This window comes from Caloenas nicobarica, chromosome 6, assembly GCF_036013445.1.
Source record: "Caloenas nicobarica isolate bCalNic1 chromosome 6, bCalNic1.hap1, whole genome shotgun sequence".
NCBI classification, from domain to species: domain Eukaryota; kingdom Metazoa; phylum Chordata; class Aves; order Columbiformes; family Columbidae; genus Caloenas; species Caloenas nicobarica.
This window is the reverse complement of record NC_088250.1, coordinates 42,299,442-42,315,604: the sequence shown is the minus strand read 5'-3', so window position 1 is coordinate 42,315,604 and position 16,163 is coordinate 42,299,442. Positions and strand designations below refer to the sequence as shown.

The 16,163-nt window shown below is 43.2% G+C and overlaps 2 protein-coding genes across 13 annotated transcripts in view; one reads left to right on the top strand and one right to left on the bottom strand.

Moving 5' to 3' along the window:
* The window catches only part of WDSUB1 (WD repeat, sterile alpha motif and U-box domain containing 1), a 30,916-nt gene extending 18,553 nt beyond the window's left edge, over window positions 1-12,363 (top strand). For 2 of the 3 annotated variants that reach the window (XM_065637492.1, XM_065637494.1), the window contains exons 11-12: window positions 1,242-1,422; window positions 6,892-7,181. In XM_065637492.1, coding sequence (XP_065493564.1) covers window positions 1,242-1,420 — 179 coding nt within the window. In that variant the 3' untranslated portion in view covers window positions 1,421-1,422; window positions 6,892-7,181. Of the gene's footprint in view, window positions 1-1,241; window positions 1,423-6,891; window positions 7,182-11,742 lie in introns of those variants that run through there. The other variant, XM_065637493.1, reaches the window with a different exon arrangement.
* Window positions 1,874-16,163, bottom strand: part of TANC1 (tetratricopeptide repeat, ankyrin repeat and coiled-coil containing 1) — an 86,959-nt gene continuing 72,669 nt past the window's right edge. For 9 of the 10 annotated variants that reach the window (XM_065637486.1, XM_065637485.1, XM_065637481.1 and 6 more), the window contains 11 exons: window positions 15,262-15,498; window positions 14,520-14,699; window positions 12,499-12,577; window positions 10,049-10,182; window positions 9,423-9,546; window positions 9,146-9,321; window positions 7,169-7,301; window positions 6,072-6,163; window positions 5,136-5,282; window positions 4,680-4,780; window positions 1,874-4,364 (listed from right to left, as the gene is read on the bottom strand). In XM_065637486.1, the coding sequence (XP_065493558.1) occupies window positions 3,053-4,364; window positions 4,680-4,780; window positions 5,136-5,282; window positions 6,072-6,163; window positions 7,169-7,301; window positions 9,146-9,321; window positions 9,423-9,546; window positions 10,049-10,182; window positions 12,499-12,577; window positions 14,520-14,699; window positions 15,262-15,498 (2,715 nt within the window). In that variant the 3' untranslated portion in view covers window positions 1,874-3,052. The remainder of the gene's footprint in view (window positions 4,365-4,679; window positions 4,781-5,135; window positions 5,283-6,071; window positions 6,164-7,168; window positions 7,302-9,145; window positions 9,322-9,422; window positions 9,547-10,048; window positions 10,183-12,498; window positions 12,578-14,519; window positions 14,700-15,261; window positions 15,499-16,163) is intronic. The other variant, XM_065637489.1, reaches the window with a different exon arrangement.

Sequence of the window (16,163 nt, the reverse complement as noted above, 5' to 3'; positions counted from 1 at the left end):
CCCGCGGAACAGATCCCTGCAGCACAACGCAGCCGACGGCAGCACGAGGGCAACTCTGCAAATTGAAATTGGAGGAATTTAGGTATTTCTGAGATTAGAAAGGAACTAACTGATGCGAGCTGGATATTTTGATTAGATCAGTAAGCTAAGTCAGAGTTAAGTAAAACTTTTATGGCACTGTGCTATGTAGAATCTAAGGAAAAAGAATGTAGAATGCCAAACTGCTGATTTCTGTCAGCCAAGTAAAAAAGATTTTTCACTTTCACTCTGTGTGTGTAGAGTGTGTTGGTGCTTTGCAGTCAGACAGAAATGGGAAAGTAGCCTGAACTGTTCATATTTACCGTCAGCTCTCATTGTCCTTTTTTCACTATAAAGGAAGGGTTCCTGAAGTGAAATAATTTTTAAGAAGTTGCTCAAGAACTTTAGATCCACCTAAATGGAAGTGTTTGTTGAAATTGTGATGAAATGCTAATATTTTATTAACCTACGGTGTGCAGGAACTTTAACACGAATATGCTATTCATGCATTTTTGGTAAAGCACAGGGGTTTTTTGTTTGTTTGTTTGTTTTTAAACTAACAACTGATATTTTCTTACCAACTGTGTTTTATGTCCAGTAAGGATTCAGTACCCTGTATCTTTCCTCTCCCGTTGTCCTTAACTAGCAGATCTAGACATTGTGATATATTTTTGTAAGGCAGGGAAGGGGGTATATTATTTGCAAATGCTTGGTGACGCTTGACAAAGGCTATTACTGTGTCTTCAGAATAATTTATTTAGTTCTAGACAGAGCTAAGCAACTTCAGTTGCAGGCAACTTGATGAGCATGATCTGATTTCCTTTAAAGGAACCTTTTTAAAGGAACAGAGCACTGTTGTTAGAAAAGCTGATTGTCAGTGTGAGTTCCTGGCCTGTCACCTCACCGCTGCTTCAACACGATGATTCCTTTTCACAGCCTTGTAATGAACTTCACTGTGTAGAATTCCTTAACAACAAATAAGGACCCAGGAAGAACTGATGTAATTTGGTGCTGTTCACCACTTGTGTACCTTGGTCACGCACAAACGTGGCTTAATTGCTGACTGCAGCAGTGACCATCCCCTGGGTGGGACAGGGCTGGGTGATGTTTCCTGTTTGGAAATACTGATTCCCTTACACTTGAAATTGAAATAGCTAAACTCTGTATGGCGGAGCAGTGCCGGAGCTTTTGAGGTAGAAGATTTTGCTGTGGTTTCTTTGCAGATGGCTACTCCTATGAAAAGGAGGCGATGGAGAACTGGATCAGCACTAACAGGCGCTCCAGCCCCATGACAAACCTGCCGCTGCCCTCCCTGCTGCTCACACCCAACAGGACACTGAAAATGGCCATCGGGCGCTGGCTGGAGACTGAGCAGAAACACGGATCCACTGCTCAGGTTTGAAGGTGCGTGGTAAAATTAACTGAAATGAAACCATATGTAGCTAAAGGAAATAATTCTATCAGAAACAACTGGAAAGAAAAAAATTGTGTTTCTGTTCTGATCTGTGGCTGTCCTTTAAATGTTAGTTGGAAAGAAAATCTTCACTGATGGAAGTTCCTAGAAAATTACTGAAAAGTTTTTAAAGTTATTGCTGATTTTTCTTTGTGGTATTCAGCTTCATCGTTTTTCCAGTAAAGTTTTCTTAAAATTTTCACTACATTTATGAGTTTTGAGCTTGATTTTGACAAGTTAGTCTTTCAGAAGATAAGCAAAGTATATAATCAGTATTTCTTTTTCTAATTTAAAAAACAAAAATGTGTCTTTCTCTGATCCCTATTACTGAACATGTAGTTGGGACAACTGGGAGAGATTTGTAACCATCAGTGACTGCACCTCATACGACAGGTATAATAATAATCTTTATTTTGTATGGAAAAAATACAGTAGCTGTGCAAAAATAGAACTAGAGGGCAAGACTAATATAGGACTTGTACAAAATATCAAAGAAACAGTAAACAATAAATAAGCTAAAGCATAATGATGCAAACTCAGAATTTGTAAAAATGGGTACGGCTGTTTACAATGTACAGAAAACACTGTATACAAACCAGACGTGACTCTGTCAAGTGACCACTCCAACTTGGTGCACTCAAGAATGTCACTGCCCGTATTTTCAGAGCATTCTTGCTGATACAAAACATTATTTCCTCCAAAACAGCTTCACAACTTCATCTTGTCAGGCAGCCGCACATACACTTTTTCCTCAAACTTTCATCTTCACTCTATCCATCTCTTGGGTTTCTCATGAAAACACTTACTAAACATCTCATTGCTGTACCTTTTTCACAAATAAACAATAAATCATTTTGCTTTAAGATAGCACCCAAAGGTGATTAGATAAACTATATAAAGTGCGATTATTGTTAATATGCCATAATATTGTGTTCTTCAGTGCAATAACCAATATGGTCAAAGCCTTTCAATACACATGCAAATGTCACTGTTTATTTTACTTGATTTCTTCTAGTTACGAAAAATAGTTATATTTACATGTCAAAACATGGCTGCTTATATTTTACTCATACACAAATTATTTATGCTTCCTAAATGTACATCATGCAACCCAAATTAGAGCCCACTAGAAAAGTGATAAAATACTCTGATTTTTAAAAAAGCCCATACATATACAGATCTGAGTATTATGCAGCAGAGATCTTCCTGAACACTGTTTTGAGCAGTAAACACTCAAGCATTATAGAGGCAAGATGATTATCTAAGTGGTGAGATGGACTAGAGCCAAAAGCCAAGATGAAAGCCCTATGGAAAAGGAAAGTCTTACTTAATGGTAAGCGGTAACAGAAAAGATTTCTCTGCTTGAGGTCCCAGTTTGGTGGACTGATGATCCCAACTGACTCTCTTGCATGGATTTGCCATTCCAGTTACTGAACTGGCCTGCGATGGCACGGACAGTTTAGAGTGGTTGTTCCCCATAAACCAGTGACCAGCCAGGTGGAGTTTGTATAGAAGTATAATAACAGGCCATGATGTTATGAGCAAATTTTTTGCAACCCTGTAAATATACAAAAAATATACTTATACATTTGATTCAATGAATGATCGCTTTGGTTTTGCAGCTGTGACATGGCTTAGATGGGCTTCCTTACCACTCAGAGCATCGGGGTGTAAGTGTGCAGCTGGTTTAGGGGCTGTGTTGTCCTGGGGGTGGGCAGAGATTTGGCACTTCAGCTCGTCGCGGTCCTTAGCTTGCACACCATTCTGGTTGCCATCTCCTGGGGCAGCACCAGCAGAGGAAATTTTAGTTTGGTGCTGTTTGACTGAGAATTGCTCAAAGTTTGAGGACTGAATGCCCCCAGAAGTTGTTGATAGTCCATCTGCTGCCTGAGAGTGCCACGTGCGACTGGCCTGAGCGTTCTGCTGCTGAAACCGTGCAGTCTTATCCATGATCCCCATGAACGGGGTGTTGCGAGGTCTGTGTTCAGCAATGGAACCCTGAACTTGGTTAACGTTGTTCTCCTTGAGTCGAACGTCTGGGCCCTTAACACTGTCTGAAAAACTACCAGCTGAGGTTAAGCTGCTGGATGAGCTACCGGACGGAGAGGCAGCAGAGACTGCACCGGTTCCAGGACCCTGCTGCCTTGCTTCACTGACGTTCTTTTGAGTAGGGGCCGTTAACCTGTCTGCAGTTCTAGAAGAGTGAGAGGAGAGATTCTCATCATACTGTGAACAGGAACATTGGCTGGAGACAAACTCGTTGTACAGTTCAGCACTAGGACCTGTGGGAACACTTCCAGACGGTAACATGCTTGTCCCATCCACATGCTGAATTTTAGCGTGTCGGACCGGCAAGGGACTTTGGGGAAGATGCTGGAAGGACGATTGTGTCTTTGTATGACATTGACTGCTTCCCATTCTTGCTCCGGGCTGGACGGAGCTCAGGTGCTGGTTCGTTTTAACGATCTGTGCCTGCTTTGTTGGCTGCACAATCAACCCTGGCTCTCTCAGGTACTTCTTGCCAGCTCTGCTTTGAGGGGACGCGGTTCCAGCTTTCTGCTGAGCACCTTCCTGAAGGGTCCTGCTGTACGACGCAGCCGCTAAGGAACGCGGCAGCCTTTGTGGGGAGGAAACAGATTCCTCAGAGTGGGGCCGTTCTTCCTCCCTGTCCTGAAGATTACAATTATCATTCACATCTTCTACAATGCTCTCCTCCTCATTATCAGAGTTGTTCATTTGCTGCAGTAGCTGTGGTGGCTGATGCTTCTGTTGCTGTGCTCTCTGGAACTGTTTGCATTCTTCTTCCACTCGAGCCAGGAGACGTTTTATCTCTTGATTGCTGGGACACAGCTGTGTGGCTTCTCGTAGATCAGCAAGAGCAGCAAGTAGCTTTCTGGTTAGGAAAACAAAAAAAATAAACTTCATAAAAACCCAGGGCAAATCTGAGTCTCAGCACTGCTTACTACTTCATACCAATGAGTTACTTTCTGGACTACCTAATAATCATCCAAATGAGTATTCAGTACTGCTTTTTGGGGTTGGTTGGCTTTAACTCATACAGAGACCTAATACAAGTGGAAAGTGCACACGGAAAATAATTTCTGTTGCAAATTCCAAATACAACTAGCGGAAAAGAAAAACAGTTATTCAAAGTGTTAGAAGTTAAATAAAAGATCTGCGCAGGCAGATATACAGAATCAAACAGTACCTGCTGCTCCTCTTGGCTCTTGCTCTGGCGTAATAGGCTTCATAAGACTTGGGTTTCAGATCCAATGCCTTGGTAGCAAACTCTTCAGCCATACCAAAGTCCTGATAATTTAAACAAATGTACTCACTACACACTGACAATAAAAGCAAGCTGCACACACTTTAGTCATGGCACTGCTTCAAAGGCGCTGATAGCTTCTGCAGTATCAAATGTCACCTTTACCGGTCAGCAAGAGCAGTTAAAGCTCCAGGAATCCAGAGAAAAACAAGAAAAATCAGGGAATGGACTGGACTAGTCCAGAGCATTCTTTGATAAGGTATGTGAGACTTTCAGAGAAGAATTGCACTAGATGTAATGCACCTGGTCTTCATTTAACAAGAACACAGAATAAGAGTTTAGTGAATTGTTGGTTACACCAAAGACCAGAGAGGCAACAGGTTAACAGCATGAGCTTACATTTGTTTTTCGGCGACACCGTGATAAATTCAGGTATAATGAAACTCTCAGCTCATTGAACGCTTTCATTTCTTCTCCAAATCCTTCCCTCGGAAACTTCCTCAGGGCATACTGATAGCGCTGCGCCGCCTCCTTCATCTTGCCTTTCTACACATGTAGGGAAAGAGAGGCTTTCACAAAGTCTTAACACTGCAATACTGTTGCAAAAAAGCACATTTAGATTTGACATCTACCAACAGGTGCTCGTCAAACAGCAAAGCTAGAGCCAGACTTCTTACAGTATGAATCACACACACACACAAATGAGAGAACCTGCGTGTTAACTAGAGCTGTGTTTGTTTCTAAACTCGTACCTTTCACCATGATAATATTTGCATTAATACATTCTACTTCTACTAGAAATATTCACATATGTACAACTCATGCATGATACAATTAATTATTTAAATCTGTCTTTATTTTTTAAACAGAACAGTCAAATATCTGCTGATATAGTTGATTCAAACTCTAAGGCCCAGATGCTTCTAGTAGAACGTGTCCTCTGGTGTACTTTCTGTGTGAACACAAAAACCCGTGATCCTGAAGAAAAGGAAATGCCCAAATGTCACTTAGTTGAACAAGGCACTTCCAAACGAGCACCTTATGTACCGAGCTGCTCTAAAGAAGCAATTGCCTGCTACAAATGTTCACAGAGCAGCCTGCTCAACAGAAAGAAAATGTACTTATCCAGCTTTAAATTGTTATTTATTTGTTTTACACAGAAGTTTTCAATAATTCTTTCCTTGGGTTCTCAAGATTTCTTGGTCTCATCCCCAACACGAGAGGATGTACAAGGACACATCTTGTTTGAACAGAAACTCTAAAGAACGTAAATCTACTTTCAGATGAAAGTCCAATTATAATGTTTGATATTAGAAAAAAAAAAAATCTACCTACTTTGTACAGTATATTTCCTTCTTCCATCAGTTTCTGCAGCAGAATAAGGAGAATGTCGGGTTTTGAGGTGGCCATTGCCCACGCTGCATTTCCTGCAAGTTAAATTTTAAGGATCTCTGACAAAGGGAAAGAAAGCGTGTTTCTGATATCTATTTGCACTACAAAGCCTAATCCTACTGCTGTAGATACTCCACGTGCATGGGACTATGATGAGTGTGTGCACATGTATTTAAAATACATATATATCCATACGTGCCCCCTCCTGCCCCACACAGACAGCAGCCAGATGTTACACGGTCCAATTCATTTTCCCCATGCTCTAAAGCCAGTATACAATAGAACTGAATCACAGAATCGTTTTGGTTGGAAAAGACCTTTAAGATCGAGTCCACCCGTTACCCCCAATCCCGCCATTACCCCGTGTCCCTGAGAACCTCATCTCCGTCTGTCAACCCCTCCAGGGATGGCGACTCCACCACTGCCCTGGGCAGCCTGTTCCATGGACAGGATGGAAGTCATGAGAAAGTTCAGGCCTTAGTATGGATCCATATTTGATCATATGTAGCACCCAAATAGAAATAAATGATGATTTAAAGGTACTAGAGTTTCAATAATTATCACGTACACAGCTGCACCATCTACTTGCCTACTAATAATACATGATTTGGACATATATACAGGATTTGGACCCTTTGCAAAAATGTACAATTCTATAATTTATTTAAATGTAAATCTTCTTAATCTACATTGTTAATAGTATCAGAATTAAGTATGACTAACAGCATAATCATGATTTTCTTGTTTAACTATATCATGATAGTGTAACCACACAAGACTGGCTCCTGCAGACCTCCTCATCGACACATCAAAGAAAGGAACAGGATAAAACTACTTGCATTTCCTGCTTTCTGAAGCGAGTCCTGAGTGCCTGCCTTTGGAAGAGATGGATTGCTCTGGAGCGGGCACCTGCAAACCACACACCCTGCAAACACCTGGTGTGTGTTTCCAGACATACTTAACCTCCTTTGCAGATGCGGCAGCAGCTCTGGCAGTGCAGACACTCCGTGGTTTCTCCGAGCAAAGGCAGCTTTACTTACCCAGTTTGGCTCCTTTCCTCAGCAGCATGACCACCACTGCCGTGTTGCGACAGCCGATGGCTCTGTCCAGCGGCCGCATCCCGCTGTGGTCGACGTGCTCGATCGTTGCTCCTTTCTCTACCAAATACTGCACCTGTGAGAAGAAACAAGACAGCCGTGTGACATTGGTTTTGGTAGGAGAGGCAGAACAGTGAAATAGTTAAGCTACAACCTCATCTTCCTCGAAGCACACCGAGTCCATAGTACGCTAACGCCACTTTAAAACCACTGCAGACACGGGTGTGCGGGAGTCGGGACGTCCCTCGCTCCCCAGCAGGACAGACGTTCCTGCTTGGGCAGCCGGTGTCACCCAGAAACACCCGTGGCCGCACGAACAGCCCCGGGATGCAACTTCTGGAAAAAGTGAGTTACAGGCAGCACCAAATCTAAGGGCTTGTTTACAACTTCAAGTTAATTCTGACTAAGGGAGAATGGGACTTAACATGCTATAGCAAGTTCTACTGTACGGCAGCATCTCTATTCAAGAGCTGCTGTTTTTGGCAGGACGTTGTGTATGTGAACTCCATAAATAAAGTGCTGGAGAGCCTGCGCTTGCTGTTCTTCCCACACCCGGGGAACTCTCCGTCTGCCAACAGCGCCTGCAGACTTGAGCGTGTCCTTCCAGGCGCTTTGTGGAAACCGCATCCCTGTCTGGTCAGGCTTCTGAATTGTGCTTAACTGCAGAGTTTTGAAGCAGGAGAACAAAAACATACTATCACTTAAAATATCTGTGATTTTAAAGATATAGAGGATTCTGAATCACGGGCTTTAAACTTATTGTATACTTTTGATGTCAGTTGCATGCACGGTCCGTTTCAGATTCAGAAAAACTTCACCTAAAATGCCTTAAATTCTTGTGACATTTATTACAGAGAAAGAAGATAGTATGTGAGAAAGGTACAGGACTGAAAGAAGAATTTCAGTTGTTGTCCCGCTTCTGAAATGGCCTGTGGAACGAACTGAGAAAAAATGACTTTACACCTCAGGTCTTGTATTTCCACATATATAGACTGGACAGTAACACCGGGATGTGCTCAGTGCCATCTCTGCAGGATGAAAAATGTCAGGATTTCTAACAGTTCTCTCCCTGTCATGCAAACCATGCAAGATGATACCTATTAAAGACAAGTAATGCTGCCTTAGGATGGGGAAGCAAAATCTTTCTGCATTTCATCTCCTCTGGCATTGTTTTTCTTGCTCCATCTCTCCCTCATTAATGTTTATAAATATATAAAGGGTGAGTGTCAGGAGGATGGAGCCAGGCTCTTCTTGGTGACAACCAACGGTAAGACAAGGGGCAATGGGTGCAAACTGGAACACAGGAGGTTCCGCTTAAATATGAGAAGAAACTTCTTCCCAGTGAGAGTGCCAGAGCCTGGCCCAGGCTGCCCAGGGAGGTGGTGGAGTCTCCTTCTCTGCAGACATTCCAACCCGCCCGGACACCTTCCTGTGTAACCTCATCGGGGTGTTCCTGCTCCGGCGGGGGATTGGGCTGGATGAGCTCTCGAGGTCCCTTCCAGTCCCTGACATTCTGTGATGCACGACGGGCCCTGTCAGGTCATCTACCTGGGCAGCTTTACAGAGCCTGAACAAGACATTTATTTGCCTTTCATGTCCCACAGGCTGTGTTTTTATTCCAGTTGATCCAACACAGAAATTGTAAATGCTACTTTTTATTGAGATTTCAAACACTCACGATGAAGTGCAACAGCACACTGTAAAACATAATGGCATAATGCTGGACTTTACCGCAACTACCTTGGTACTAAAACCAGATCTAGAAAATGCTTTTCTGAGTAAATGCTGCACTGCACTCATGATGCTCACAGTGCTGGCTACTCATTCCAATTGCCTTTCTGTTTTGGTTGGCAATATTTTTTCTAAGCTTTGTTTTGTATTCAATACATGCTTAGTTTTTCTACTGTTCGTTCTACTTACGATATCAGCATCTCCATAAAACGCTGCCAGGTCTAAGGGCGTTCGTCCGTTTTTGTCTGTCTGATCAGTTGTTGCTCCTTTCTCAACTAAATACTGAACCACTTCCCTGTGCCCTTTCAGACATGCCCAGCCCAAAGCTGTCAGTCCTTCTTTGTCCACAGATGAAATAGTTGCACCTGCAAAATCAAAATTAACTTTTGTTATGAAGATGTCCTGTTTAATAGGCAGAACTACCCAACTCACGCAGTGCAGCCTTGAACCACTATTTATTTTCTACCTTCAGAAAGCAGAAATTCCACAGTGCTCAAATGTCCTTCACAAGAAGCCACCATAAGTGGAGTTCGGCCTTGCTTGTCGCTCAAATTCACATCAGACCCATGCTCCACTAGAAGTTTAGCAATCTGGAACGGAAAATAGCCATTTAAAAATGAACTGGCAGATTTGAATTTCAGTCATAATAGCAAGATCTTTTAAGGAAGAGGACTAAGGTGTTGTTTTTAGCAATCCCTGAGAAATCTCATGCAACTCAGGTCTTAACTGCTTGCAACCCGGGGCCTTGTCCTGGCAGGAGGCAGCGCGAGGAGCGCTCCAGACCCCAGGGGTCTCTCCCCACTAACACAGCAGCAGTGCCAAGGATCTGAAACTGCCTCTGTTCTCGCTCCTGGAAATAAAATATTTAAACTCTCACGTATTATTTTCCAGGTACACTATAACTAAGGTTGTCGTGTGGCCAATGCACGTTCGAAGCCTGTTAATCACTTTAAATAAGTTAAAAAGTGAGCGTCTGAACGCGACCCTTAGAGGTTGGTGCAAATGTGTGTAAGAAGACATACAGGGATTCATGACGGGGTAGAGGTGGGGCAGCCAGGGCTGCTTCCCGAAGGACCGGTGCGCGGCGCTGACCTGGCGGTGTCCGTGGCGCACGGCGCAGCTCAGCGGGGGGACGCCGCGCCGGTTGCTCCTGCCCGCGCCCGCCCCGCGCTCCAGCAGCAGCTCGCACACGTCCAGCTTCCCCCGGCCCGCCGCCGCTGTCAGGGCTGAACACACACAGCAGCGTCACCTCTGAGCTCCTCGCCTCTGCTTCTGACACGTGCACGTTAGCTCAGTGCTACTGAAACCCCCATGTTTTCAACTTTGCTGCTCCATAAGATTTTCATAACTACTCTTGGACTCAAATTAGCCAGAATCGGGTTGGATCAATATGCCACAGGCATTCTCCGGCTAATAAAAACATGAGTCTCAAAGATAACGACTGTATCTTGTGCACAGTTTGTAGGTTAAAAGGAATCTTTATGAACATTTTGGCTAAGCCCGCCAGCCAGAGGCAGTTCTAGTTCCCTTTTCATTAACCGTGTTTTTCATGACAAGAAAAACTTCATCTCCTTCCATGAGGCCCTTCCCGAAGGTGAAGGTGACAACAGTAGCTCGAGTTGGGAAGCACAGTTTGCTCCATCCCCAGCAGCGACGTGCTATCGAACAGGAGATGTCTGTGTCCTGGACAGCTCACCTTCATCCCACACACCGGGCACTGCTGTTTCTGACTCCGCACTGATGAACCGCTGCTGAGCGCTGTACGTCTACCCAGCCCCACCTTCTCCTGTGGCCCCTGATGCCCCTTCTTTGCCCTGGGACACTCACTGAAGCTTGAAAATAAAGTATTTTCCCCATCACAATTGTCTCCCCGCTTCCATTTGGCTTGCATCAACTTATTGTGTGTTTTAAATGGAGCTTGAAATTAAATTTTTTTGTTGTTAATGTTTGTGTTGAAGCATCATCAGAAGAAAATGAGTTCATGTGCTAACTTCTGCAAAAGCAGCCAAGGACTCGCCTCCATTTTCTAAATCCTAGTATCTTTTATTTTCCAATAAGAAGGGGGTCAAATTGTTAAGTTCTTGTTACTCATTTTTTAGCATTTTCAAACGTGATAAAGTAGAATTTTTAAAAATCCCAATGGATGCTGAAATTAAATGAAATTACAAACACTGCAGGAAGTAGTAAATTCACTATGTTACAGTTACATCAACTGTTTAGACCTGAAAAACTGGAAAGTAACTGTTAGAGATATTAACATGAAAGGCAAAACAATCTGTCTTGTTCAAAAACTTCACATTTTTAATCCTCTCAGTACCAGCACTTTGGTTCTTGGCGTAACTAACCTTACAGCAACAACATAACTCCCTACAGCTTATCCAGGTGTAAGAACACTAAAAAACTCCTCCGGTCAGCTTAAACATCAGGAGTGGAGGCTGCTCAGGAATCCCAGCCACTGCACTCAAAACGATCAGCTCTGATGCACCTGGGACCTGCAAAAGCTGAGAGCAGCCCAAATTATGCTATTTTCTATCCCTTTTCACTAGTAATGCTCCAAATTAGCTAATCTGTGTAGAACATATGAGGCTGGAAAAACATCTCAGAGACGTCTTTGACTGAAGATTGCCTTTTCCAGCTAAGACACAGTAAAGGGTAAACTAAGCAAATTTAGAAAACAGACTTAAAAGTCTCCCACCCTTGGATCCCCTCATTTCATGAGGTACATGACTTTACCTGCTCCTAATTCTAATTTGCTGTTTAAATTGCCTTAAACCTGTACCATACAGCCATGGCCTTCAGCCCCACGGAAGGGACGGCCCGTAGGGACGGGACGACGGTCTCAGATGACAATCTCAGCTGTCCTTGGCTCTGAAGGACTCACCAGACCAAACTCTACTGAGACAGCGCCCACGGAGAGCGGAACCAGCCCGGATTGCAGCAGATAACAGCAGTACAAACACATGAGCAGAAACGAGCTGCTCTGAACACCTTCCTGTATGAAAAGGAACCACCTCTGAGGTTGTTCTATGCTGCTTCAAGGTGTGATGGATTTTCATAGAGATGCTAGACGTATGGTAAAAAAGCTGCAGGCTGCACAGTTCACAGTCTGTCTTTAAAAAATATTTGGCATTTCCCATCCACCCAAAGGCATGCCTTTTCATCCACTGCCCCATTAGAACAAACGAGGAAACTGCCCAGCTTTTCCTGGAAACCAGCGAGATTTAAAAAAAAAAAAAATTCTCAACAGATAATCCTATGGAATTCTACACTGAAGCGTGAAGCACTGTATTTCCACAGACAAGTTTCCATTTAATTAGGAAGTCAGTAGTTCACAGTAATTTTAATACACAGTAACTCTTCAATACATGATATGAGTAGATTTAATAAGTGAAAAACCTCTGTATTTATAAACTGCATTTCATTATTAAAATTGGTATTTTCCCATGACACTTATGACAGAAAAATTTAAAAAATGAAAATTTAATACTCTTACTTCTTAAATGAGCAACTCAATTAGAAAACAGGAGAATGGCAATAAATACCTGTTTCTCCCCACAAGGCATCGGTGTCATTGATGTCTATTCCGTGGTCCTTTTCAGCTGTCAAGATGTAACAAACCACCTGTCAAAAACAGTTAGAGATGTAGAGTCACAAAAACATCCGTTGTCACTATAGCAACAGGAAAAATATGTAAAACACGGAGATTGTTTCTCTCTTAATGCATGTGAATCAATTAAAATTCATATTGTTCATAATCCATCAAAGCAAGTTCAGCAGGAATTTTAGTACAACTTGAAGACGATAAAATGTTATTGCAAGTATCAATGGTTTAAAAAAAGCCCAGTGCCCTTCTGTTAATTGGTTCAGGGTGTTTTCCATGATGATGGTGACTTAATGAGCTCCTGTGTGACCTACATACACCAGAATCACCCAGACAAACAAAGCCCAAACTGAACACTGAGGCATCCCGGATCAGTGAGGAAATTCCAAATTGTCTAAAACAAAGTGAAAACCAGACAATATTCACATACATCTTGTAAAATGGTGATTGCTATGTTTTTCCTTTTACATTGGTTATATCTTGGCCTTTTTTCAAATGGTTCAAGCACACATTGTTGTTATATGCTAATTTTTAAACTTCAGATAAGTTAAAAATTAAGTTTTGCTGTGCTCTTATTTCATTAAGGAAATCTGTGCTTTGTAACCACCTGCTAGTAAAAGATCATGAAATTAAAGTATCTCCTAATGGCTATTTCAAACAGATTTTCCAGTGGGGGACATGGTCACTGAGACTGCAAAGCAGGGAGGGAGCAGAGTCACACCACCAAAAGCTGTGGATGCTATGGGGAAGAGCAAAGGTAGGAAAGGAGAAAGTCCATGGGCATCTTCAGGCTGTATGAGAAGTGCTGTACACAACCTATGGAAACTCTAAAATTAAAATGCTACAATTTATTTGAAATTCATGAAACAGACAGGTCTTTTTTCCAGCTAAGAAGAATTAGGAAAAAGATGGACATTTTTGGGTAAGTATTTGTGATTAATTTAATCTATTTTGCTGATATGCAGGAGCTGACTGCTTTCATTTAATCAGTGGATATCACACAAGGGCTTTTATGAGAGTGAAGAAATTATCCGTGAATTCAAGTTAATCGTAATTCAGAATCCTCAAATTTATATTGTGAGACAGTGACGGCTTATATATCATACCATACGTTAATTGCACATAGACATTTCTGTGTTTGAATCACGTAAACAACTTTAAAGATCAGATTCTTGATCTTATAGCAATTAAAAAATAGAATTAAAATAAGTAAATATTAAATGGTTTTATGGAAGAGATTTTAAGTTTCCACTTGTGGCACAGCACTTACAATACACACACAGGAAACTCCATCAGCCTGATCAGTGTGATCTCTATTCAAGTATCTTTACTTAGCAATTACTTTATATCAAGGTTAAGATTTATTTTCCCAATGAACACAAGCCGTACTTGTATTACCTAAATCTCTAAAGCATTTTTAGTATTTCTTATGCATTTACTTTTAGCGTTCCTTTCACTGAATAATCCTGTAATGCTGACAAACACTTCTTTTGTCATAAACATGCACGCAACCCCAGATTTCTGTTGTGACCTTAAGCTGAAGTCTGTAACTTGACATGTGCATCAGGTTAAAAAGTGCCAGCATGTGCAATATACAATTTGTTATACTGTGAAAAAACCAGTTCAACCTAAAGCAGACACACAGTGGGGTGGATCGCTGACACAGAATATCATCATTGCCACCAGAGATTAAGGACAACTTCCAGGAACAGAGAGGAAAAAGCAGACAGAAAGTTGCAGATAAAACAAATCCTGAAGCAAATAATGTTATTGGATAATTAAGTACAGCATTTAAAACAGCTGCTAAAAATGTGTAAACTGCTTCAAATGTCAGAAGTTTCAACAGTTCTGCTTTCCAAAAACTCCCTTCTTTTAGAAACAGCTGCAAGCACTGTGGCACAGTGCTGATGGATGCCAACGGATGCGGGACGTCTGAGCCGCAGCGCGGAGCTCGGAGCGCACCTGGCCGTGTCCCATGCTGGCGGCCGCCGTCAGCGCCTGCTGCAGCACCTGCCGGCGGCGCGGGGCTGGCGGGGGGCCCGCGCCGCCCCACGCGCCCAGCAGGAACTGCAGGACGTCGCGGTGCCCTCGCAGCGCGCTGTGCACCAGCGCACACTGCCCCTTCTTGTCGACACAGTCAGCCTGCAGGGGGGAAAAACATGCAGAGTTAACAGGTGCAGTGCAGGGACGGCCCTGGAGAGAAGCTCCTGAGAGAGCAGCGGGCCCGGCTGTCTGCAGGTGGGCAAGGAGGAGGGTCTGGGGAACTGCACGCCAAACGGCCTCCCCTGTTCCTGGGAAGGCGATGGAGAAATTAGTCCTGGACTAACCCCGAACACGTGAAGGACAGGAAGGTGATCGGAGCAGTCAGTACAGGCTTACCGGGGGAAATCACGCTTAAGCAACCCGGCAGCCTCCCGGCGAGGTGGTGCCGTGGCGATGGGGCAGAGCCGCGGTGCCATCTGCCCCAGCTCAGCGAGGACACTGGCTCCCATGACATTCCATGGACACACCAACCACGTTACGCAAGGTCACGTATGTGCAGTGAGGTGCACCGATATGGGCTGAGCGGATGGGCCAGAGGTCGTGATCAGTGGACCGAGTCTATGTGAGTTAACTATATAATCACGTAATCAATGACAGTTTTCTTACGCCTTTGCATGATTTTTTTGGTTGCAAACCCTGCAGTCTTTGTGCCCCAGCTCACCTTTGCACCTTTCTTGCACAACAGTGAAACGATGCTCATGTGACCCGCGGCGGCTGCGTAACTCAGTGCTGTCATCCCGTTCTCTGAAGCTCCATCTACAGCAGCTCCAAATTCTAGTAAGAGAGTGACCACTTCTTCATGTCCCAGGTGCGACTGAACACACAGCACTGGAGCATTATTTAGTACTTCAGTCCTGTAATTCACATTTGCTCCTGCCAAGATCAGCAGCCGACTCACCTAAAATTTAATGTAAACAAAACAACTTTTTCTTCGGATATTTCTGAATTTATTAAGTGACTTTAACATCTTGACTCAGGTACTCATAGATTACTTTCTAATTTTGATGCAGATTTTATTGGCAGACATCGGCTTTATCACATATATAGCAATATGAAAGTTTAAAATAATCGGTTAGCAAATAGATTACTGAACTACATACACCTAACGGAAGACTCACCGCTTCCCTGAAATTCACTGCTCTCTCACCACAGTTTCATCTGTGTCACTTGCAACTGCTCTGCAGATTCATGTAACTGACTCCATTAATAGAGAACCAGATTGCATAAAAAACAACCTCAGAATAACTATCGGAGCGTGTGTGTGTGTGCACATGTACACACAAATCTCCAATCAAAAGCTTAGCAGTTGGCTAAAACTGCAACTTGTCAGCTTGGATTTCCTTACCCACAATCCAGGGATTCAAATAATAGTGCCAAGTTCTGACATCCTTTCGCTCCCACAGTATTTCCCCTTTTACAGTTCCCTTGATACTTCCCCACAGTAGAAAACACAGATGAAAATCAGTCTGTCCAGCAGTCGGGAGGTACATCTGAGCCCCTGAAAATGCAGCCACACGCTTGTCTGTGCTCCAGAGTGTGGTTACATCAGACGCAGGGTGAAAC